The following is a 27,607-nucleotide window of genomic DNA, read 5'->3' as shown; positions in this document are numbered from 1 at the left end:
TAAAATTTCGCTGGCTGCCAGACAGAGAAACATCTTGCTGTCAGAGAGAGAAAAATACTGTATATTATTTGCCACACCATCTGATCAGAGCATTGGAAACAGCCATAGCATGATGGTGCATCTGAAATCAGATAAAATAGAAGTAAAACCTTTCTTAAATTTAAAAAAAAAGGGGGGGAGAGTTCTTTTGTATTCTTTATATTCATCATTAATTTTTTCTCTTGAAATTATTTATAATTGTGTTTTTCTGATTGTTCTGTAATCAATTTAATATTTTTAAGAACAGATAAGATCATACTGGAAATCAAATACAATTGTTCTCTTAACTGTCATAAATATTTTTTGGGTAGCACCAAAATCTCATCACCAATCAACGATACTAACATTTCCAAGAATGAGAAAATATGTAAAAACTTGATTTTTTTGATTATTTTGTAAAAATTTATTAGAGTAAAAAGCACCCAAAGTTAGGAACTGAATTAAATAAATTTATTGTTACCATAGTTATTAACAAGTGAAGTATAGCCAAAGCTGGTTAATATGGTGTATTCGGTACTTCAGTAATGTCATATTATCAAATCTGCTAAATTATTAGACTTATAATGTACAATGCTGCATGCAAAAGGATTTTTTTCATATTACAGTCAAAAGTCGTTAATCCGGACTCGTCGGGACTTGGGCGATTCCGGATTATCGATTTTTCAGGATTATAGATCATCAGTTTAAATCTGGTAAGACAGCATGCAGAAATTATAACATTAAAAATATGAAACCGTAATTTATGAAATAAAGAACAATTATGATCTAAAGGGTATCAAAATTGACATAAAAAAGCTTAATATTTATTTCTTTACTTTACTTTCTTCGCTATCGGAAGCGAATTATAATGACGAGGAATTTGATTTAAATCATATCAAAGACGGAGTACATCGAGATGAAATACTACATTTAGTAAGGAATTAAAAGCCAAATAAAATAAAACATCTGTCCTAAAGATAAGGATAGTGCTGACAGATCAACTTCCAATTCATTGCGCGCCGCGGCGTCCCCCTGCAGCTAAGCAGCATGAAATTGATAAACAGATTTCGGAATGGTTACATAAACAAATGATATGCCTTTATCCATTTTCTGCAGCAATTCCACTTTTTGTTTAATGGACTTTGAAACATACTTTCGCTTTGTAGATCGTTTACATATTAGTAAATATATATCGGAAATTCTATTTGACAAAATCGAAAGTTTAAGCTTACTTTTATAAAATTGCTTTAACAGTCTGCAAAAAATAATAAGCCAGATCCAATTTGAAGATTAAGGAACAACGCAATCTGCAACATTAACTGAATTAGATAATTTTAGCTTAGCTTATACCGTCCGTTATACATTAAACGTGCATGCGTAAACGTATTTTGGGCATGCGTACACGCATATTTGCAGCCGTAAAGGTCTACGCTACGCATGCGCAGAAAATTTGTAGCTTTGAGGTCCGGATTATGGGTGTCCGAATTAACGACTTTTGACTGTATTAAATGTATTAATCTTCACACACTTTTGTTTTTTACTTTGTTAATTGAAATAATAAATGGAATGTTGGAGTGTAGCCTATAACCTGTAGAAACATGGGGCTGTCATTTCTCTACCACTTAATACAGTCAAAAGTCTTTAAACTGGACGTCCATAATCCGGAATGATCTATAATCCGGACCTCAAAGCTACAAACTTTCTGCGCATGCATAAACGCATAAAGCATGTGCATAATACCTTAATGCAAGCGCATATGTGTTAATGCATTAAGGTATTATGCATTTATGCATACACATAATGTATAACGAACGCTATGAGCTCGGCTACAATTATCTAATTATCTATTTAAGTTAATGTTGCAGATTGCGTTGTTTCTTAATCTTCTAATTGGATCCGGCTTATTACTTTTTACAGACTGTTAGAGCAATTTTATAAAAAGTAAGCTTGAACTTTCGATTATGTCAAAAAGAGTTTCCGATTCTGGAGCTGCCAAAGCATCTACAAAGTGAAAACATGTTTCGATGTACCTCCTCCGATAGTGAAGAAAGTGACAGAGAGGTTATTGAAAACAAAAAAAAAATTCGATTGACAAATTAGTCGGTATTCTCGACACAGCAATTACAGGACTTGAACAGCAGAACTTTGTAACTGAACAAGAAATTATGTCTGTTTATAGAATTAAAGAGAAAGTATTAGCACATAAAACAAAGCAACTTAAACAACTTACATTGAAAGAAATGTTTAATAAAGTAAACAAATAAATATTGAGCTCTTTTTTGTAAATTTTGATACTTTTTAGATCATAACTGCTCTTTATTTCATAAATTACGGTTTCATAATTTTAATTTTATAATTTCTGCATGCCATCTGACCAGATTTAAACTGATGATCTATAATCTGGAAAAACCGATAATCCGGAATTGCCAAAGTCCCGACGAGTCCGGATTAAAGACTTTTGACTGTAGTTACGATATCATCTAGGTATATGTGTGTGCATATATAATGTACTTCGCTGTGTATGTACTGTAAAAGCTGCTCAAGGAGTGAGTATTTTAACCCCTTCGAGCCGGGTAGCGAAAACGTGCGCTTATCGCGGAAGCCGGCAGTGTCTTCTGCGAGCGTCTCTCCAGGGCCTGGGGCTTTTTTGCTACTAAGCCTAAATCCATGAAATCTCCGAAGTATCAACGCATTGTTTAATAATGCTCTATAGAGTATTTAAACGGCTTATGCTTTATAGATATTTATATATATATATACTTTAATAACCTTATTTCTTGTTTAAATGCATATTTTACACATTTTATTTTAATTACTCACCATTTTATGACTTTTAACATTATACATCTGAAAACTAAATATATTACTAAAAATTCTCTTTTTGTATGAAAAATTTGAAAACAGGGATCTACACACAGTCCTACGTTACATTCCTTGAACTCGTAATAACTCATTTGCCGTTTTGGAGGATTTTTCCGGGAATGTGAACAAACGAAGCATCGTCGTCTCATTTTCTTATCAGTCTCTTCTGAACAAAGTTTTGGAAAATGTCTTTCAGTTAATCTTTCAGAATCAATATCAGAATATCAGAATTTCAGAATCAATATCTGAAATATTTTGCATCATTTCTGCTATTTCATGCTCTGTTAAACATTTTCGACGCTTCGACATTGAAACGGTGAAAACAGAAAGAATTCACGTCTAACAAGATCTAATTATTTTCAAAAAACTGAACGATAAATCGAAATACTCAACTCTTTAGCACATATAAAACTTCCACTTACAATAAACAACTACCACGTGCAAATAAAGTGCGATTTAAAGAGACGTCATAAATCACGCCATTCGGAAACATTTAGTTCCCTGTTTGTTTATATAATCAAAAACACGTGTATGTGAGTCATGCTTCTCTCATTTCGAGTAGAAGGTCTAATGTACATGTATCTGAAACCATATGGACATACAGTGCCATCTTGTGGCAGAAATTATAGTTTGAAAAACGTTCCAAGGTACTGGCACAAATACGTGACATTTGGTAGTAAACGCAACAATGCTCTGGCACGCCTGCATGTCGGCCAGTAGATAAGTGTGTTCGTTGCTGGCACGTATACGTGACAGTCGGCGCGAAGGGGTTAATGCAGCATCATTGTATTTTTACTGATGTACTTAAATTCGGCGTTAGTTATGTAGGAAATTCATTCAAAACATATTAAATCTCCGAGCGGGTAAAATTTAATACAGTACAAAGTCTTTAATCTGGACATCCATAATCCGGAATGAACTATAATCCGGACCTCAAAGCTACAAACTTTCTGCATATGCGCAAACGCATAATGCATTTACGCATGCGCATATGCGTTTACGCATGCCCATAATATGTTTACGCATGCGCATTTAATGTATAACGACGGTATAAGCTAGGCTAAAATTATCTAATTATCTATTTCAGTTAATGTCGCAGATTGCATTGTTCCTAAATCTTCTAATTGGATCTAGCTTACTATTTTTTGCAGACTGTAAGAGCAGTTTTATGAAAAGTAAGCTTGAACTTTCGCTTATGTCAAAAAGAGTTTCCTATTCTGGAGCTGTCAAAGGATCTACAAAGCGAAAGCATGTTGCGATGTCCATCAAACAAAAAGTGAAATGGCTGCAAAAAGTGGATAAAGGCCTGAAGAAAGTGACGCAGAGGTTTGTGAAAACGAAAAAATTTCAATTGACAAATTAGTCGGTATTCTCGGTGCTGCAATTACAGGACTTGAACAGCGGAACTTTGTAACCGAACAAGAAATTATGTCTGTTTATAGAATTAAAGAGAAAGTATTAGCACACAAAACGAAGCAACTTAAACAACTTACATTGAAAGAAAAGTTTAATAAAGTAAACAAATAAATATTAAGCTTTTTTTTTTTTTTTTGTAAATTTTGATAACCTTTAGATCATAATTGCTCTTTATTTCATAAATTACGGTTTCATAGTTTTAATTTTATAATTTCTGCATGCCATCTTACCAGATTTAATTGGATATCTGGAAAAAATCCTAATCTGGAATCGCCGAAGTCTCGACGAGTCCGGATTAAAGACTTTGTACTTTATTATTTTTATTATTGTATATTAATTTTATAGACAAATTCTGTACAAAAGAAAATGTTTTGAATTAAATATTTGAGGAAGAACTTGCTTTTACTAAAATAGGTTAATTTTAATATTACAAATACTGGCAGAAGTGCTACTATTTGACACAACCGAGACTAGATGCTTTTTACTTCCTTGTACAAAGTAAAAGAAATATTGTAATTGCGAAAATTTTCGTGTATGATATTTTAATGAAAATATCCATTTTGACCACTATTAAATGCAATTTAATGATGTGTTTGCCTGATATCGGTACGTAATCAAGGCAAAATAAGGGACTTTTTTTTCCAAAATGGGTTGCAAAAAGTATTTAAAATAGATTCAAAAGAGTTTTTTCATCACGTCTGTACGTACGTATATATGTATCTCACATAACTCAAAAGTGAGTAATCTCAGAACATTGAAATTTTGTTTATAGGAGTGCTATAAACATGTAGTTGTGCACCTCCCTTTTTGGTTGCCAGTCGTCCCCACCAAAAGTGTATATATATATACACACCTACTCTTGTTACTCGCTCTGTTAGCTCAGTTTTTTTAATTCTTATATGTTGGTAAATTGTGCATTTTTCGCTTTAAAAATGGTATTATTGGTATTATTCAATTATTGCACATGAGGGCTATCTGCCTAAAGGAAGGGATGCCTTCGTGGAGAACTTTCTAAGGGAAACTGGCTCGTAGCTTTAAAAATGATTGAATTATTAAATTCAGTTATAGTTCTTATCTTCTGGTTAAGGATTTTATGCTTTTAGTTAATCTGTATGCAGTAGTTATAGAATTATCAACAATTTAAAAGCTGTTTAAGTGCAGCCAAGCTGAATTTTTCTACCACAGGAACCATGTTTGAAACTTAGCAGAATAGTGAATTAAGTCAGTTTCTGCACCTTCAGTGTCTTTTTGCCAAATGGGGCCAAAAGTAAAACTTTCATTTTTGTGCACCAAAAAAAAAAAAACCTGCCTTCTTTCCCACAGGCTGAATTGCTTATTTTTGCGTAGAAACTTTAATTGTAAAAATTGTTTTAACTGTGTTTGGTGTTTTATATTTTTCTATATTTTAAAATTTTTAATGAAGATATTTTGAGTATTCTGTATATTTTTGCCTTGTCCCGAAGTGAGAACTGAATTAATTGAATGAGAAATACTTCTGTAATAAAATTTGAGGAAATAAGTTTAAATGACACATAGCAAAAAATGCGTATACCGTATTTGACGGCATTATAAGACGCACTTTTTTCCTAAATTTGGTTTCAAAAACGTTACCTGCGTCTTATACGTGAAGGTAATAGCATTCAATAATTGTTTATTTGGCTTTTACGAAACGTGAGAACTAAAAGAAACCACGCTATTGAAATTTTTTTCCCTTGTGTGTGGCCGTCTAAATAAGGGTGCATCTTATATGCCGTCAAATACCTGTTTAAAAAAACCTTACTGCAATAAAATAAATCCATTAATTCATATTTAAAGCAATTTGCTCCTACACTGGGCTTAAAATGTGAACTTCCAACCAAGAGGATGGCTACGAAAAGAATGATGGAAATCAGACAGGCAGCTGTTACAGCATAAAAAAGGAAAGAGGTATCAAGAATGCAATGCTTTTTACCTGGTGCTCTTATTTTTCACCTGCCTCACTTGCCTTACCCTTGTCCCTGCTCTAGTAACTATGCAGCACTCAAGAAAGAAACTGAAGTCGTGAATTCATGAAGTTAATCATTAAATTCATTCTTTATTAGCAAAATTTTCAATGACAAAGTAGAACAGCATCTGTATGTTAGTATGTTATGCAAAGTAAATACTTATTTTGGTAAATATTAATTTAACTGCCGTAAAAAGTTAATACATATTTTTATGAAGAATAATTTTATGGCAAAACAGAAACAAAAAAGATCATTTGTAACTTTTTTGTCCTTATTTTTATTGCCTCAAATAAAGCTGATATATGTAAACAAATGATGCTGTTTTTCTGTTTAATAAGGTACCACTTAGCATCAAACATTGTGAAATCTAACTAAATGCTAATGATACATAGAGCTTTATGAAAAGAATTATTATTTTATTAAATTCAGAAAAAATACAAAAAATGAAGGCAAATACAAAAGGGGTTTTACCAGATTAATTTCAGATTTGAAAATCTAAGGAAGCAAATTCCTGGACTGATCTTCATTCATCCTGCTTATTCATAAAGATGTCATTGCACAACTATTCATAATGTCATATAAACAGGCTACTACACATAGTGACTGCCATTTTGTTAGCAGAAAATTACTCAAATTATATGATTTGCATAAAAATATTAGATTATTTAATTCTGGTCCAAAATACTAAAGTAAATACTTTATATTTAATGTATATATTAGGAGAAAATTATGATATATTAAAAGCTTGTACCAACAAATTGCTAACAATTAACTAATGAAATTGCTGATAAATTTCTTGCTTTCTAGTTCCCAGAGAAAAGGTTATCTTCAAATGCAAAATGTACATGGCAGTAAACTTACTGGTGTAATTATGCTTCTCATATATCCAATAATTGTATGAACTCTGGTTTTGACTATCTTCTAGTACATGGTGAAATATGATTGTTAAAATTTTGCATTTACACTTTCAGAATAGAGAAAATGAAATATTTTTATGATGTGTCAGAAAGAATATTAAAACTGGAAGCCTAAAAAACTGTACTTTGTGTGGGACTATAAGAATGTCCTCCGGATTTAAAAGTATTTTTAATGATGTATTTGATATATGATTTTTTAAAATTTACAGCCAAGTGTCAACATATCAACAATTTATTTTTCAATTGAATTGCTAGAAATTTTAATGTGTGAACTTTTCTGACATCTAAAAATCTTAAAACTGATATTAACTAAATGAATACAGTGTACATATAAATGTAAAAAAAAAAAAAAACGGGTATTGACAAAACCCAAAGGATTAATATCAGGTTTTTAAAGAGGCAAATTAAGTTATTAAGCCTATAATATTTTTTCTTTAAGTAACTGCTACAGTTCTTTCGCGAATGAAAGAATTTGAAAGGGTCCTAGTGTAAAAAATCCTTTTGTAGGTCAAAATAAAGGAGAATATTCTCTTTATTTTCACTCGTTGGAACATTGAATATTATTATGAATATTATATTACTTGACACTGGAAATTTTTTGAAGTTTTATTGATGAAAATTATTTCATCTATCAAAATATGAAAGAATGGTGACAAAATAATGCATCCAATTTTATCTCCAGTGGGGGAATTTATCTCCAGCGTGTAAGACTGTGTATCAAAAACTCTAAAGATATGCTGTTTTTAAATATTTTGTGATATTGCTGTTCTATTGAATTTTATATTTTTAAGTGCGAAGAACATGATATTTAATCAATACAGGTAACACACAAAACATTAAAAAACACGCTTTTGGATGTAATATAAAATTTGAAAGCTTTCAGATTTTTTTTATTTGTTCTTTATTTTCTCATTAATGTATGATTACTGTAAATATATATATTTAAGTTATAATATTGTGCTAAAGAAGAAAGTCTTATCGAAGAAATTTCCTACAAGTACAGTCAAAAGTCGTTAATTCGGACACCCATGATCCGGAATGATCTATAATCCGGACCTCAAAGCTACAAACTTTCTGCGCATGTGTCGCATTGACGCATGCGCGTAAGGCCTTTACGGCTGCGAATAGGCGTGTGTGCGTGCGCAAAATACGTTTACGAATGTGCGTTTAATGTATAACGGACGGTATAAGCTAAGCTAAAATTATCTAATTCAGTTAATGTTGCAGATTGCACTGTTCTAATTGGATCTTCTAATTGGATCCGGCTTATTATTTTTTGCAGACTGTTAGAGCAATTTTATAAAAGTAAGCTTGAACTTTCGATTATGTCAAAAAGAATTTCCAATTCTGGAGCTATCAAAGGATCTACAAAGCGAAAGCATGTTCCAGTGTCCATCAAACAAAAAGTGGAATTGCTCCAAAAAATGGATAAAGGCATATCCTTTGTTTATCTAAACTTTGTTTATCTTTAAAGCGGCGGCGCGCAATGAATTGGAAGTCAATCTGTCAGCACTATCCTTATCTTCAGGGCAGATGTTTTTATTTTATTTGGCTTATAATTCCTTACTAAATGTATTATTTCATCTCGATGTAGTCTGTCTTTGATATGATTTAAATCAAATTCCTCGTCATTATAATTCGCTTCCGATAGCGAAGAAAGTGACAGAGGTTATTGAAAATGAAAAAATTTTGATTGACAAATTAGTCGGTATTCTGGACACAACAATTATAGGACTTGAACAGCGGAACTTTGTAACTGAACAAGAAATTATGTCTGTTTATAGAATTAAAGAGAATGTATTATCACATAAAGTATGAAAAAACTTACATTGAAAGAAATGTTTAAGAAAGTAAACAAATAAATATTAAGCTTTTTCTTTTGTAAATTTTGATACCCTTTAGATCATAATTGTTCTTTATTTCATAAATTACAGTTTCATATTTTTAATTTTATAATTTCTGCATGCCATCTTACCAGATTTAAACTGATGATCTATAATCCGGAATCGCCAAAGTCCTGACGAGTCTGGATTAATGACTTTTGACTGTATTGTATTTTCATTTGTGCATGGTTCCTATTGTATGTACATTTGTTAAAGTTCTGGAAGTACCTAATGATAATATATTTTGAACTACTTATCATTAAAAAATAATAACAATAAATTTTGTGTTGTATTAAATCGGGGTAATAGTAGTATAGTAAAATCAGATTCATCAAGACTAGATGGTGCAAAACTATTTTATTTACTAATAAAATTAACTTTTTAATAGAAATTGAACTTCATGAATTTGAATTTTTTCATTAGGTGCAGAGGTGGACATATCTAGTAATGATAGTTCCATTGTGAAAGTGGAAGGTGCAGTTCAGCCAGAGAATACAGTAATACTAAATGAAACTTCAAAACTTGCTCAAGTTAATAAATCTGTACCTGGTCACAAAACAACGAAGAATAAAGGAAGTGAGAAAAAGGTTCATCAAAATGCATCAAAAAAGTCTGCCATAAAAAATGATTCTGTACAAAAAGAAAGGCAAAAAATTAAAAGTAGTGATGATAATGTAAATAGTGTAGATAAAACTGTTCCTATAAAAGATAATAAAACTGTGAATCCTGTTGAAGAAACTGTTAAGGTTGCTGTGGAAGATGTTGTTGAGGAGGAGCAGTGTCATGAAGATCCTGCAGATGTAACCGATCCTGACAAACGAAACAGAATTGTACATTCTCCTCCAATTTCTTTTTCTTCTGGTAACCATTTTGTTGAAGTTACAAAGGGATTGCTTCATTTATACAAAGAGAAGTAAGTTTATGTATGTTTAATTTCTGCCTAAATTTAATGTTTTATTATTTGTTGATCTACTGTTTAGTTTTTGATGGCAAAATGTATTTATGCTAGATATGTAATCTTCAAAGTTGGAATCTTGTTTAATGAGAAATAATTTTGTCACTATTGAGGCCTCTTGTTATAACAAGTGTGGAAGTTGATTTGTTTGATAAGAGGGCTTAAATAGTAGCTTTTGTAATTTAGTAAAATGGCTAAAGATTCCAGATTGTTTATGGATTAAAAAAAAAAACTTTTGCAAAAGCTTTCCAAGATTTGAAGAAGAGTATTTCTAAGAAACATTTTGTGAACCAGAATTGTATATAGCAATGACAGTTATTACATATCATCAAAGCTGTAAAAATGCATTCAGCAATTCAGCAGTATTTATTTCACAATCTTTAAAGAGGGACATATACATATTTTTTTAAATATGTTGAAGTATACAAATAATCTTGAAGAAAAGAAGAAAAGGGTGAAATTATTAAGGAAATATTTCTTTTTCATAGAAATTTTGAAGCAAATATAGATGGTTAATTTAAATGGAAAATTTTTTCGTACCTACAAAATATTAACATTTATACTTCTATATTTGTCTGCCTCGAGTTGAAAGTTAATGTTTATCTTCTGTTATGGTGTATTTAACTATGCAGAAGCTATTGAGGTCTGTTTACCTAAGGGGGGATGCCTTCATAGAGGACATTTTAAAGGAAACTGATTCGTATACATGGCAAAAACCATGAAAATGCCCTATGCAGCTAGCCTATTCACTGGAATTTGAACTCTAGTCTCATTACCAGTGTTGCAACTTCATCTCTCGGCCACTGGTGAGCTCATCTTTTGTTATGAGTGATGTGAAAGACTTGAAATATATATTATGTTCATTTATTTTTCTTTCTGTTGTATATAATTCTCTCTAGGTACTTGAAAAACCATGATAGGTTATTTGAATACAGTAAAGTATGCATGGGCTGTCTACCTAAGGAGAGGGATCCCTTTATGGAGAATTTTCTCAGAGAAACTGACTGGTATTTACATTACATAAGCGAGAAAAACCCACTAATACAAAGAGTGTACTTAACATTTTCATAGAATTGAACCCAGGCTGAACTCCCAATATTCAACGATGTTAGCTCTTTGTTCAGGGAAGTACTAAGTTTTTGGATTTAGATATGCCACTATTGTGTGACTTTGCACATGCCATGGAGAAAATATACCATAATCTTAAGCAAAGAGATTAATGTTTACTGAATGTTGCAATTATGCTGTAGTTCTTGTTTGAACTTTATTAATGTTCACTGAATGTTGAAATTATGCTCTAGTTCTTGCTTGAACTTTAGTTTAAATTAAATTTGGTAGTATGAAATAGCTTCTGCATTAGCGTGTTTTAGCAGTGCTTGTTTTTAACTTGGTTCCTAAAAAAAGAATGTACTTCAATACTTATGTATTATTGCTACTACCTTAGTAGAAGTCGCTAAATTTTCAGAATGTGCCAAACTATGGGAACCATGCAAATAACCCTAATAAACCAGGTAACCATGTTCATAACACCCCCTCCGTCAAGCAAGGTGGCTGTTTTGTATGCTTGCATTCTTTTGTGTTTTAGGTTCCAATAATTTTTATAAATGAATCATAATATTTTTCCTGTAAACGTAGTTTTAAAATTTGTGCTTGTGGGATTTTCCAGCAATGGAAGAAACCGCATAAATACCAGCTTCTGTTGAAATATGGAATTTGCCACAAAATCTCTTAAGGGAGCAAGATGAGATGCATTTGTTAGATAGTTGGTGTTGCTAAGATTTGTGTGATTTTGAGTCTGCTATTCTCTCTCTCTTTTTTTTTTATTTTTTTTTTTAATGAAAACAGATTGCTGTGTACTTGGGGAGAATAGTGCAAAAAAATTACAGAAGGATTTGGAGATAAATGTGTTTTATTTTTTAATGCATTTTCATAATTCCTATTTAATTAAAATTTGTATTTTAAATTTTAAAGTAAGTTTTCTGTTCATATGTTCATAATGTTTGCCAGTTTACGATAAATATCGATAATTTAAGAATATTTTTTTGGAAAAAAAAAAGTCGCAAAAAATACCAGCTTGCACCTTGAACTTTTACCTTTTCATCTGTAAAAAGTCAGTAATTGTGCCAAGGTGGTTATGTTAATATATAAATGCTGGCACTTCTATTGAAGTCTGAATATACAATCTGATTCCTTAAATATAATATACAGTCTTTTTCCTTAAAACTGGCATTTAAACATCAGCCATTTAAAATGTCATGGAAATTGAGATTATACTTTTATGATTCCAGCAGACACTCAGCTGGAACTTTTCTTTTAGATAACAGGATTTGGAATGAGTAGGGCTGATTTGCTTTCATTTAACCTACTGAAGGATATATATTACTTCTCCCATTTTTCATTCCCATTAATTGTTTATTTGTTAAATCAAATAAAGGATTTATAAGCATTTCTTGAAGGCTGAGCTAAGTCAAGTTTCAAGGTATATTGGAGAATTGTCTATGAGGGAAGTGTTATCTGTGATTTTTAAAGCAAGGATTATATTGTAATAGAGGAAAGGAACTGCTAAAAATTGCAGGTATAGTTACACGCGTTCAGCTCATTCTGGATTCTGGAAGATATCAGCTTTTCCCACAAGTGCTATGCAAAATAATATGTTTAGGCATATCACGTCGTTAGCTCACATGTCCACGGATTGAGAATAAAAAAAATTAAGATATTACTTAGCCCATTTGAATAATAATAATTTCATCAAAGACAGCACGTGAACAAAACACACACTTTATTTCCACTGCCGGTCGAGCACATGGTTATCAGTACATGTTTTTTTTAACTGCAATTCAACTGTAACATCAGGTTACAGTTGAATTGCAGTTAAAAAAAACACAAGAGAAAAATTAGGAACTTAGACAATCAAATAAACAATAACAAAAATTACAAAAAACACTTTAAAAAATCAGTTTGCAATATCTACGATCAACCAGTATTTTTCCTTTCTAATTAATCATTATTTTATAATTTATTATTATTATTTCCCACAATTTCATGCTAGCGGGCAAGCCATATTCAAAATTGTGAACAGACTGCTTCCTGCATAGTGCAGCCATCTGGTGGTGAGATAGTAAAGTGAATGTTGTTCTAACAAAACCAGTAACTAAGTTACGATACTTCATAAGGCATAGAATATAACAATTACAGTCATATAGCAAATGATAAATACACATCACTATTTTATCTATCATATGGTAATTATCTAATATATAATGTGATGAAAACTATTATTTTGATATAATATAGAAACAGATAAATATAGAATTTATCAATTATTTAAAAAAAAAACATTGCTCAATTTTCATTTGTAATACATAGAACATATGCCGATAACTTATTAAACCATAAATTATGAAGGGAAACTAAAGTCTTGCCCTTTTTCACACAATAAGTAATTAAGAGAAACTGAAAAAAAAAAAAAAAAATGCATTAACTAGAACAACATTTGACATCTTGTTTGCTACCAGTAAAAGAACTGTCAAGTGTATTCTAAAGTCAATATTATATGGTTTAACTTTTCCATACATGACAAATCACTAAAATTAATAAAAATTATCAGAGTAACTTTGTTTCTAAAAATCTCCTAGTAAAGAATTCAATATCAATGACATACAATAGAAAATACTTTAACCATTGAGATGTTTACATATTACTAGTATAAAATGCAATATCAATAAGGTACAGTAATAAAAATACTTTAAGCTTTGAGAACATGTTTACCTATTCATGAAAATAATTTTCAAGGCATTATTCTAGATTTAAAAAATAAAGTGATTAGTTTTCAATGATATATATACATATCTTAATCTTGGAACCGTACAGGTAGCTTTATTTTTCTACCACAGCGACTAGTCATTGTTTGTTTATTATCATTAGTTATGACCTGAGGGATTTGTGACTTTGAGCTTTCAGTATTTTTGTTGCCCACTGACATTGCAGGTGTATTATCATAGTTGATATTTGTACTCAAAAAGTAGGCAGGCTTAAGCCTGTCAATTGAGATGTTGACTTGCTTTCCCTTAATTGACACACCAAAGTATTTTTCGTGTCTCTGCACGACAAGAAAAGGTCCATCGTATGGTGGTTCCAGGGGTTTTTTAACTCTGTCTATTCGTACAAACACATGAGAGCAGGAGCTGAGGTCTTTATGAACAAAGATAGCCTGCTTTGTTGTATGCTGAACTTTCATTGGTTTCAACCTGTCCATGTATCCCTGAAGCCTGCTTGCAAAGGTATCAGGTTCAATTTTTAAAGTAGGTACATGAAAGAACTCGCCAGGAAGTCGAATGTTTGTCTCATAAACCATTTGTGCTATGGAGAGGTTTGTATCCTCCCTTATCGCTGATCTCAATCCCAAAAGCACCGTTGGTATGACATCAGTCCATTTTACACTGTTATGAGCTTTAATAGTTGCTTTTAGTGTTCTGTGGAAACGTTCGACTTTTCCATTGCTCTGGGGGTGGTAAGGAGTTGTATGACAAACTTTGGCTCCACATATTATGGCCAGATTCCGAAATAATTCGGATTCAAACTGCCTCCCTTGGTCTGTGATTATTTTGCTTGGTACACCAAATCTACAGATCCAGTTTGCATAAAAGGCCTTGCTCACTGTTTCTGCAGTAATGTCTGGCAGAGGGATGGCTTCCATCCAACAAGTTAACCTATCAATGCAGGTTAAGCAATACATTTGACCATTTGATGGTGGAAGTTGTCCAACGATGTCAGTGTGTATGACGCTAAATCTAACATCTGGTTTCTCAAACTGTGCAAATTTGGATTTAGTGTGTCTAATCACTTTAGCCTTTTGGCAATTTATACATGCTTGAGCCCATTCCTTAACTTGTTTGTTTGTTCCTGGCCACGTAAACCTGGCAGCTACCTGTTTGACAGTAGATTTTATGCCAGGATGTGACAAGTTGTGGATTTGATTGAAAATCATCCTTCGAAACTTATGCGGGATGTATGGTCGAATTTTATTTTGTGACACATCACACCATAAAGTTTTTCCAGACGAAAGGATATATGGCTTAAAATGCAATGAGGTATTATTGGTACACAATTCTTTAAATTCATTATCCGTACACTGTTCCTGAGCTATTTGCTCGTAATCAATGGCAGAAACTACTTCGATTCTTGATAAAGCATCAGCGACAGTGTTATCCTTCCCACTAACATGCTTGATGTCTGTGGTGAATTGAGATATGTACTGAAGCTGACGTAACTGTCTTGGAGAAGCTTTTTCATTCTTCTGTTTGAATGCAAATGTTAAAGGTTTGTGATCTGTCAGGATAACAAATTCTCTGCCTTCCAACATATACTTAAAATGTTTCACGGACAGGTACACCTAACAGCTCACGATCATATGTGCTGTACGCTTTTTGAGTTTTGTTTAATTTTTTGGAATAGAAGGCTATTGGCTTCCAACTTCCAGCTTCATATTATTGTAATACTGAGCCTACAGCCCAATCTGAAGCATCTGTGTACAAAGATAATGGAAGTCCAGGTGTTGGGAAACTCAGAAGTGCAGCATCAGGTAGATCTCTTTTGCATTGTTCAAATTGTTTAATGGCATCATCTGTCCAAGGAACTGGCCTCCTGTCTTTCTTTCTGGCATCTTTTAGCATTTCATGTAGCAGTGCTTGTGTTTTTGCAGCATCTTTCAAATACCTGCGGTAAAAATTCAACATGCCTAGAAATGTACGTAGGTCATGCAAGGTTTTTGGTAACTTGTAATCCAAGATCACTTGAACTTTCACAGGGAGAGGTTGTGATCCTTTGGCTGTGATGAGGTATCCCAAGAATTCTATTTGGTCAACACCCATTATGGATTTTGCTACGTTAATCGTTAATACGAAGACCATAAGTATTCAGCCTCACAAAAACTAACTTAAGGTGCTCTTTGTGTTCTTCTTTTGATGAGGAAGCCACTAGCACATCATCTAAATACGGAAATAAAAAGTTCAGGCCATGAAAAACCTCATTTATAAAACGTTGAAATGTAGATGGGGCATTTCGTAGGCCAAAACTCATAACATTGAATTCATATAAACCAAATGGTGTAATGATGGCAGTTTTGGGCTTATCTTCTTCCGCAATAGGTATTTGATAATAAGCCTTGACAAGATCAATTTTAGAAAAGATAACTTTATTTTGCAAGATCAGGTTGAAATCCTCTATTCGAGGGATGGGATATCAATCAGGAATAGTTTGCTCGTTTAATCGCCGATAATCACCACAGGGATGTAGCGTGCCATCTTTCTTGTTAACTAGGTGCAGTGGACTAGCCCACTGAGATTTTGATGGTCGAATTATATTATTGTCCAACATAAATTGGAATTCCTGCTTGGCTAATGCCAATTTTGCAGGATCTAGTTGTCGTGCACGAGAGTGAACAAGTGGTCCTTTGGTAGTAATGTAATGGTGGAAGTAATGTAATGGTGGACACCATGCTTAACAGAGGTACTCAAAATATTAGGTTTTGTGGTATCCGGATATAATTGAAGTAAAGCAGAAGATTCTGAAGACTGATCAAAAGTGCTAATGCAGTGCTCATCAGTTATAGACAAAATATCACTGTTGACATATAACTGGGTAATACCATCAATCAATTTTCTTTTGTGAATATCAATCAGAAGGTGAAATCTATTTAAAAAGTCAGCACCAATAATTCCTTTACTTACCTTGGCTACCACAAAAGGCCACTGGAACTGCCGTCGTAGTCCTAGATCGAGAGTTAAAGTTTTGAATCCAAAAGTTGGAATTTCAGTTCCATTAGCTGCGTACAATGTGTAGGAGCAAGGTTTTTCAGCTTTTAAATTTGCTGGAATGAGAGATACGTCAGCACCGCTATCTACTAAAAACCGTAAACCCGTTTTTCTGTCCTTCACAAATAATCGGAATTTGTGGCAATCGGGACTCATTGCAGCAGGACTTGCCGCCGATTCTACTGCTGGTTCATGTTTTCCGATTGTTTCCAGCTGCAAGGTTCTTTGCACTTTTCTGGGAAGCACTTCTCGCCAAACTTGAAGTGGTAATAGCAGTATTTACCATTTGGGTTGAACCTTTTCCTAGATCTGTTGCGACTCGTACTGCGATTTCCACTGGGATTCCGATATCGTGATCGGGAGTTACGGGCAGTCATATTCGCTATTTGAAGTTCTAAAGCAGAAATCTTATTTAACAGCTCGTCCACAGGAACGGTATTTTTGTTAACACTGGCAAGTTCCGCTCGTGGTTGCATTTCTAATATTTTGTCTGCCATCGTAGCTATTTTTTCCAAGTTCTCATCACTTACAATCAGCACATGTTTCACGGCATCGGGCATTTTTTCAAGCCAAAGAGTTCGTAGCACTTTGTCGGAAATATCATCCGTGTCACCGAGCGATCTCATTCTGCGCAGTAGTTGACTGGGTTTCATATCACCCAGTTCTAACCCTGTAAGGAGACGTTTGATTTTGAGATTTTCACTTTCTTTAAACGTCTGCATCAAACGCGCTTTAGCAGCAGAATATTTATTGGTTCCGGCATCCTTTATTATGTCCCAAATATTTTCAATAAATCGTGGTTCGAGCTGGGCCACGAGGTAATTGAACTTCGTCTCCTCGCTGGTTATTCAGCTAATGGCGAACTGGGTTTCAACTTGGTAGAACCAGATTTCTGGTTTGTCGACCTAGAAAGGAGGTATCTTTATGCTAACTCTGTTAGCCTCGGCCTTATCCTCGACCATGGAAGGCTGTAAGTCAGGCATGATGAACGAAATGTTCCAGAAGAGAGTCCTAAGGGTCACCACATATAGTTACACACGTTCAGCTCATTCTGGAAGGTATCAGCTTTTCCCACAAGTGCTATGTAAAATAATATGTTTGGGCATATCATGTCGTTTGCTCACATGTCCACGGATTGAGAATAAAAAAAATTAAGATATTACTTAGCGCATTTGAATAATAATAATTTCATCAAAGACAGCACGTGAACAAAACACACACTTTATTTCCACTGCCGGTCGAGCACATGGTTATCAGTACATCAGGTTACAGTTGAATTGCAGTTGAAAAAAACACAAGAGAAAAATTAGGAACTTAGGCAATCAAATAAACAATAACAAAAATTACAAAAAACACTTTAAAAAATCAGTTTGCAATATCTATGATCAACCAGTATTTTTCCTTTCTAATTAATCATTATTTTATAATTTATTTTTATTATTTCCCACAATTTCATGCTAGCGGGCAAACCATATTCAAAACTGTGAACAGACTGCTTCCTGCATAGTGTAGCCATCTGGTGGTGAGATAGTAAAGTGAATGTTGCTCTAACACAGGTATTAGCTATATACACAAATTTTAACGTCTACGACATGCTCAAGGTGAAATCCGAGTATGGTTTTTAACTCTCTGAGCATTAAAGGATTTTTTATCCATCATGAAGACCGGTATTTAAACATTAATTACTTATTTTAGTCTGTATTTTCACAAACTTACATTCATTAAGTTGATATTTGCATTATTTAAGAAAGCAAAATATCTTAAATTATAAGCTAATATATGTCAAGTAGCAAAAGTTCTGATGACCGGATAAAGCCGGTCATAACGCTCAGAGGGTTAATTTAGCATGCCAATCTGAGTAAGGTTTATCATGCAATTTCTGTCACTCTTCTTTGAACACTTTCACTCATTTATGAACTTTGCCATCACTCATGACATTTGGACAGCTAATCTGCCAATGGATCTCTGCCAGTGTCTCATTTTATATGGTCAGGAAATTAATAGCAGATTTTATTTTGCGGCCTTGATCTACTTAAATATTTTTATCACATGATATGAAATACAACTACTACTGACATGATTTGAAATGTCTTTGTGTGCAAGGGTAGAAAAACATTATGTTTGTGTAAAGCTGAAAATGTATGTAATTTAAAAAGATATTGTGAAAAGATATTGAAAGGCCTTAGTTGAAAAAATGTCTTTCATATAAATATGATCAATCTTGCATAACTTCTTGGCAGTTGGAGATCTCGGAACTTATAACTGTAAGAGTTTGTAAATGTTTATTTTGATACTTAATTCCATAATCACTTGCAAGATCCATGTCAACAGCTAAGACCTTAACTTTTTTTTTAGTTCACTACACCATGAATTTCTTGAAACAAGTTTGTTCAGAAAAGCTGCAATATCTTGTGATACATTTTGATTGACTGTTTTTTCACTGTTGGCTGTTCTGAACCAAAAAGCACAATTGGCCTTTAACCTTCCAGCACGCGCGTATGTGCACAAAATTTACAACAAATTCAGTTTCTAATGCACATTTATCGCATATCGAAGCTGAGATGTCTGAATGTCATTTCTGTTCCTCCTTTCCACCCTTCTCCACATCATGGAATGGGCCAACAGGAAGTCATTTGACTTTTTTTTTACTGGGCATTTGTGCTACGTCCCAGCTTTTTTGTAAAAGTTACGACACGTGTGTGTTCGTGAGTGAAAATTTGGAAAAGAAATTTTTTTTCAAATATTTTGTAATTTTGTGTTATTGATTGCTGTGTATTGTTTTAATTTGAATACATTTGGCTCTGTAAATTTTATATCAGTTTTCATCGCAAAAACGTATGTGCAACCAGCTGATTTTGCTTGCATTTTTCAAGAATTATCTGATGAAGAAAAGGAAGACAAGGAAACCTTTGGATGGGGGAACAATAGCGATTTCCATTCCTCATTTTCTTTTATTTCTATTTTTTAGAAATAAAAGTTAGTTTAAAGTGCATTTTTGTAACCAGTAAGAAGTAAATTTCCTTGCAGAAGTAAGTAATGCTAAACTTACTTTTTTTCCTACCGAGGTGTTTTCTTTTTTTATTTGTCTGTACTTGCCTTTGATGAATATTAAAATTAGCTTCGATTTTAAAATATAATTATTAAATAATAAATTAAAAATGTTCTATAATGAAGTACATCATTGCATTTCCATCTCACTAACTTTAAAACTTAAAAGTAATTTATTTATATTTGAATGTGATTCATTTGTGTTTTGCAATAATAAGATTAATATTTTATTTCTTAACAAATTTATTATCAATATTCACTCATTTCTGTCGTTTTTCGTGCCAAAAACGGTAAAATAACGGATGTCGTAAAAAATACTACGCGTACGTGCTCATGTAAAATTGCCAAGCGTGCATGCTGGATGGTTAATAGTATACAGATAAAATAAAATCAAGAAATAAAGCAATAAAAACTGAAAATAAAATTAAATTGAGATGCTGCTGCAACGGTATGCTATTTTTTTCATCTGCTGACGAATGAATATTTCATTTTAGTAACGACTGAAAACAGTTTACTCAAAATTGTTGAAAGAGCTGTTGGTGATTTTTTTAATTGTAGTTCTCATTGTTTTATTTTTTGTTTTATAGGTTTATTGGTTTGACTATGTTTTGAAGTTTCACACTGTGACTGTATTTTCTGCCTGAATTATTATTTCATTAGTCTTTTGAAGTTCATCAGTTTTCAGAACCTGTATAAAAATTCAGCTTTAGTTTAATTGAACATATTTTTTCACATTGGAATTTTAATAGAATTTTCAATTAGATGCTTTCATTCTAAAAGCATTATAAAACTTTTAATGAGGATTATTAAAGTGGATGATATATGAAGCATACTTACTGTGTTGGTCTTATATAGATATAGCATAAAAAGAGATTTAGTACTGTGACAAAGTTTTTTTTTTCCCAATTTAAAAACTTTCAAAACCAGACAATTATTTGGTTACTTCTTTTAGTATGTATAAAAGTAAATATGATTAAAGATTAATAATTTTGCAAGTGTTTGTATGTAAAAGAAGCTTTTATAATTGGCAATACTTTCAGTCAGAGGACAACACTTGCTGAAGAAGCTGAAAGAAGTGAAATGTTGTGTATTTTAGCTGTTCCAGCTGCAATGACTACTCATGATTTATTACAGTTTGTTGCACCTGTGTAGTAAGTAAATTTTTGCTTTATTTAATTTTTTGAAACTTTATATTTCTATCTTTTTTTATAAGGAATATGGGTACTTGCATATTATCCCTTCAACTATGAAAGTTAGCTACCATCAAACCATGAAAGTTAGTTGAGATTTTGTCAGAGTTGCACCAACTATTTTTACAGATATCTCTAGGAACTGATACCTCTGTATTTAACATACAATTAGTATTCGACCTGCTTCATTCTTGTGCTTTGTAAAAAGGGCTTTCATGGATTTTTACTGTTATGTTAGGTACTTCGATTTTACAGAAAGCTCTGTTTAGAATGCCGCAGGTACAACTTCCTGCAGGTAATTTTCCAATCTATATTAGTGTTTTGTCAACCATATTCAGCTGACCATATCCTGTTCATTAATACATATATTTTTTTCATTGTAAGATATCATAATCTTGAAAATAGTCTGCTGTTTACTGTTCTTTAGAAGGCAGGTCTCAAGTTTTAATCATTTTATTTTGAATGCAAGAAAAATACATGAATAATGATTAATTTATATCTTTATTCATAAAAACAAAACGTGGCTTATTGAAAATCAATCAGGCTTATTGAATCAGACATGACTTATTAAAAAATCATCAAATGAAAATGCAGTTGTGATCAGTGTGTCATTACATTACACTTATCTATAACTGGTGCTAAATTGTGTTGCTTGGTAACAGTTCCATGATTGATAGGATAATATGTAAGTACTGGAATATGCTTAGCAGAATGCTGAATATATAAGGTTTAGCAAAATCTTGAATATATAACATTATTATTTTAATTAACCAGTTTTGTGAAGTAGTCAAGTAAGGTAAAACAAAATTAAGTATTTTTTCCGAAATTAAGTATTGCAGCGCCCAATGAACTGGAAGTTAATCTGTCAGCACTATCCTTATCTTCAGGGCAGATGTTTTTATTTTATTCGGCTTATAATTCCTTACTAAATGTAGTATATAATCTCGATGTACTGCATTTTTGATATGATTTAAATCAAATTCCTCGTCATTATAAATATCACGAATACACATCAAATAGTTTTCTGGTTGCAATTTTCTAATGTCGACTATGCATAATGTATGCTTTACGCATGCGCACATTGAAAGAAATGTTTAAACAAATAAAAAGTAAGCAAATAAATATTAACTTTTTTTTTTTTTTTCTTTTTTTTTCTTTTTAAATTTCATATCCTTTAGATCATAATTGCTCTTTATTTCAGGAATTACGGTTTCATATTTTTTATTTTATAATTTCTGCATGCCATCTTACCAGATTTAAACTGATGATCTACAATCCGGAAAAATTGATAATCCGGAACAGCTGAAGTCCCGACGAGTCCGGATTAAAGATTTTTGACTATACAGATTTTGCCATTCATTAATTGTTTGATGATTGAGAAGCATTGTCATCACAATGAAAAACTTCTTTTATATCATCTTCGTTTATTTTCTCCACATTTCTTTACAAAATCTGTTAATTGGAAAATTTTACCTTTGTTTTGTGATATCTGAAAAACCTTTAAAATTAGCCACTATCATCATCAAATTTAAATTATCTTTAACTATACATATTTAGCTATGCACTGAGCTTGGTGACTAACAAGTTGTTCCGTTCAATTTTATCTTGCTTCTATCGTGCACTGAGACAATTAAGCCTGAATATATTTAGTTATTATAATTATGTCTATTTCTTGCACATGCGTAAGGCTTCTCAGAGTTCTGAATAAATAAATTCCCACATATACTTATTGAGGGCTGGTGCTAGGTATCTTACTGCTTGATCCAGTCTCTGTGGATCCTGAATTCTGCAACTCTGTACAGCCATACGAGCTGTGGCACTGGTTATGGGTTTATGTGAATAACAAATCAGTTGTTCTTAATTCAAATAGCACTAAATATAATCTTTGGGTTTATGAGTATCATCAGCAAAATCTATTTTAGCATACGGAAAGAAAGTTTTGGTAAAATTTTCCTCGTCAACATTTTTTAGCGCATTTTAACTTAAATCTGTAATCGTCGACGAGCGTAATATCAACATAAAAGGTTACCATACTCCTTTATTACTCAATTACTGACATAAAAAAATTGTTCAGGCAATTCATGAGTCATTACTCAAGTTGTCATGTTTTGATAAACATGCGTAATGAAAAAAAAAGTATAATAAATAATGCTTCACCAGGTTGGCGTCAGATCAACGATGTATCTATGGGAAATGTTTTGTTTTGAGATGTGTGCTAAGCATATATGCAGCAACGGAGCCAAATTACTGATCATACAAATTTATGTTAAAATGATTGTTTCTTCAATAACAAGGTATTTTATTTAGTGTCAAAGTGAAATTAGGAATCGAAACTCTCCAGATGTTTTATTATGCATGGAGGGGGGGGATCAAATGCGTATGCATAAAGCCTACCAAAAAAAAAAAAAATGCTAGTGGTTTTTGAGGTGTAGATTTTAGATCATTCCGGATTTTGGACTTTGTACTGTATTAATTATTTTTTATATTCAAATAAAATTTTGCAGCATGATTTTTCAGATACAAGCATAATATTACAAAGATGTTATGAATTTATATCAATGCAGTGTGTAGCATATGAGTTCATGAAGTACAAATCAAGTTATTTTGTTAGGAGAAATAGTTACATGCAAATAAATTATATGTGAAGCATAAAAAAAATGTTCAAAAATAGTTAGTTCTTTTTTTTTTTTTTTTGTCTTAGCCAATACATTAACTGTAATTTTTTAAATGGTTAAGTGCTGGAAATTCCATGTAATCCAAGTGAGACTTTTCCTTATGTGTGCTAGTTGAATGGCATGCTCTCTCAAATAAGGGATGTATTTTGTTGACTGGAATTTATTCTGTAATAATTCTACCAATAAAAAAAATGACAATGGTAAACAAATGGTAGCCACAACTGATTGTATTTATTTTATTCAAGTATAGGTTACATTGATATAAGTAATTAAAAAAGTATTTTGTAGCAAAAGAAGATGTTTGTTTACAAATAGATTTGCATTACATGCACAAACAAAACAATTAGTCAAGTGAAAATGTTTCCATTACTAAATGATGTTTATGAATGTTTTTAATTTAAAACAGAAATAAAGAAGCATACATTTATGAGTCTTATTTCACAAGTAAAGATGCATCTTATGAACCTGATTTCAATTTGCTAAAAACAGTTCTCTTTTAAATTTGTAATTTCTGCTAAGTTATTTTTCGATAATTCTCATTTAATGTAATGTTTCATACAATTTCATTTTTTAAAGAATTTATACTGCATTATTTTTTATATATGGTAATGTGTAAATTGCTATGAAGTGTCACAGATTACTTGTAAATTAAGAGTATATTTACATGCTAAAGTATTATTTGTTTAAAATTAATGCTTATTCCTTTCCCTCAAAATCTGAATTACTAAAAATAAATTTTTCCTCTGCATTTTCTCCCCATTTAGTAGAATATTCTTTTTGAAGAAAAGTATTTTGTTGTACATTTTAATTAATTACATATTGTTTATTTTAAATTTTAATTATTTATATCATTTGTTTACTACATTAATTCTAAAACTTTGTCATCTAATTTTTTTTTTCCCAGTGATGACATTGAACATATGAGAATAATTCGAGAAAACAAGCCAAATCAGTACATGGTCCTAATAAAATTTAAAAATCAGGTAATTTTTTTCCTTCTTAATTAGAAAGATTTTCATTATATAGGTTATGTGTTACATAGTTGCCCCACTCTTTTCTGCAGTTTTGTGTAATGCAAGTTCAAAGTAATTGCAAATTTTGTTAATCTATACAACCAAAAGTGTGTTTTAATTCTTTATTGAAGTTTATTATTTCATATACTTAAAATTGTACCTTTAACTGTAAAAATGTGACTATATCTCAGTGAGCATTCAAAGTAATTGCAAATTTTATTAATTTATACAACCAAAGGTATGTTTTAACTGTTTATTGAAGCTTATTATTTCATATATTTAAAACTGTACCTTTAACTGTAAAAATGTGACTGTATCTCAGTGAGAAGTGTAGTTTTATTGGTGCTTGTATGCAGACACGTGCATCCTTGTAACTTGTTAAACATAAAAGTTGTTGTGGAGATGACTTCACAACAACTTTTATGTTTAATAAAATAAGATATGATAAGATTTATTTTACTGAGTGGATTAGTTCTCTTCCAGTATAACGAACATGGATAATGACCTAGTACATTGTAGTGGTGTACATGATATAGCATGCTACCATTTTGAAAATAGCTGTGTCTTCATCATTTAATGCTAAACAGAGTGTACATTAGGCCTTTGTGTAACTACAGTTGAGAGAAGATACAAGTCTCACAATTAGTTCAGCCATCTGTTCTACTTCAAAGTTATATGAAAATATTTCTAACTATACCTAGTGATACTCACTGAAGTATTTTTAAGCATAATAAGGGAAAGTTTAGGTTAATTTTACTAGAGAAAAAAAAAATAATATTTAGTAGAACGTAATAAAATATGGGAGAATGATGTAATTAGCCTGATTATTAAATTTGAATTTCTCATGCTCAAAAGTGAGGATGAGAGAATAAATTCTAATAAGTCATTAATATTGAATTATTTTGATCAAAAAATCATTGCTTTGTCTTTAAATGTGAAATAAATAAAACTGAAATGTTCAGTACAATTCATGTTTAGTACGAGCCGTAAAAAATCGCCAAACTACTGTTGATGCCAATGCTGCCAAAAATAATTACGGTAACCCTAACGCAAGAAAGGAAACATAATAATAAATAACTATTGAAAATTGTTGTTTTAGTTTAAAAATTTTCTAATTATAATTTATAAACAAAAGGCTAAACATAACTGAAATTAAATGGGAGATATAAATTTTTTTGTCCCAACATAGCAGAGAATATTTCAGTTTTTTTGTGCAAGCATCTGTACATAAACTCGGACAAATAATAATCGAAATGCTGTGGAGCAGTGCGACTTTTATTATGCCATTAAGCACTGCCTCACAGCCGCTCTACTGTTTGTCTATGACACTCACTTTTGGGTTCCACAAAATTGTAGTTGTGATTGACAGTAAAATGTTAAAAAACTGGTATTTTGCAGTTCATCCGATTTGTATGATTTCCAGCAGTCAGTATGAATAATGCTTCCTTCTGCGATATTTTCTTTTATGACATTCAATAAAGTTTTCGCTGATCGTTCTGGAACAGCGAAAACCTTCATTCGATTCTCTGCATAATCCACCGAAAACACATTGTGGTGGAAGAAACCGTCCAATGTCATTCATTCTTTTACTGAAAAGGCTTTTATCTACTTCAATAATTTTGCTCCATTCGCCGATTTTCAAGTTAGACCGAGTAAATAAAGTTGCGGCACACACTTCACGCCTGTAACTGTTCCAGTCTACAGTTGTATTGTGGTTCATCTTCAGCTGGAGTTCACAAAATTCAATAGATGTCATCTCCTGACACCAAAAATAGATTAACTTAATGGTTGTAAGGAAGGGGATTTTCTATCATTCGAACCAATTTTGACTTAATCCTTTCTTACAGGTTTCTTTCCTGCACCGCCATTTCGCTACTGAGTTACCGCTAAAGCATAATTTCATCTCGTAGTTGTTCGAACATAATTTTCTATCATGAATGATGCCTGCTCTTTGAAAAAATTGTATTGCAGATTTTTCGTCATTGGGTAATTCTCAAATTGTTAAACCCATAGCAATATTAGAAAAGAATTAAAAAATTAAGCTAGTATTTCATTGCCGACTTATAAATATAGAACTTTTCAAATTGACACACTTCAGCACATTCGCTAGATTTGGCGCGTGGTTAAATGAGCACGTTTGCTAGATTTGGCGCTTTTGCGCATATATTTTCGCTGCAATTTTTTACGGCCCCTTAATCGGAATAGTACCAAATGTTCTAATCTAAGGAGGAAAAATATTGGAATTTTAAATTAAACCCCCTCTTTTTTTTTCCTTGATCGAAAAAGAACATTTTTCAGTTTTGATATACAAAAGATGTCACGTATGGATTTTATGAGTAGTGAATGAATTAGTGCAAAATTTATGAAAATTTTGATTTCTCTCTCTGTTTCTTATTCTTTCTGTTTCAGTAAGTGCATTTATTAATAGTTTTCTTTAGTAGTTTATGCAAGGTCATTTGCAATATAATAAAAAATAAGTAATTTGATATTAATATATGATAAAAAAAGCTATTACTAAATAAATAGTTTTCATTTTTAGTTATCTGCAGATATTTTTTACAAGAACTTTAATGGCGAAAGATTCAATTCTATCGAACCTGAAATTTGTCATCTTGCTTTTGTTGCTAAAGTTGAAACTATTAAAGAGTCTGAGGTTTGTGTAAATTTTTTTAATGTGAATTTATATAGAAGAATAAAGTTAATTATGCAAACAAATTTATTATAGTAACTTATGTGAATAAGTATATTGTATCAATTTATGTGACTTAGTTACAGTATTCAAATATAATTCATTTATAAGTTTAATTAACAGTGAAAAGTTCTTCTTATAAAA

General features: G+C 31.8%; 1 protein-coding gene across 1 annotated transcript in view; it reads left to right on the top strand.

The window, feature by feature from the left end:
- The window catches only part of LOC118182147 (BRCA1-associated protein), a 97,859-nt gene that overhangs the window by 9,218 nt on the left and 61,034 nt on the right, over positions 1 to 27,607 (top strand). The window contains exons 3-6 of the mRNA XM_085816558.1: positions 9,505 to 9,994; positions 20,937 to 21,047; positions 24,666 to 24,744; positions 27,314 to 27,427. Coding sequence (XP_085672684.1) covers positions 9,505 to 9,994; positions 20,937 to 21,047; positions 24,666 to 24,744; positions 27,314 to 27,427 — 794 coding nt within the window. The remainder of the gene's footprint in view (positions 1 to 9,504; positions 9,995 to 20,936; positions 21,048 to 24,665; positions 24,745 to 27,313; positions 27,428 to 27,607) is intronic.

Source organism: Stegodyphus dumicola, chromosome 1, assembly GCF_044657685.1.
Source record: "Stegodyphus dumicola isolate Sdum_Otavi_A_Nest chromosome 1, ASM4465768v1".
NCBI classification, from domain to species: Eukaryota; Metazoa; Arthropoda; class Arachnida; order Araneae; family Eresidae; genus Stegodyphus; species Stegodyphus dumicola.
Note: the sequence above shows the minus strand (reverse complement) of the source record. Positions and strands in the feature narration are given on the sequence as shown.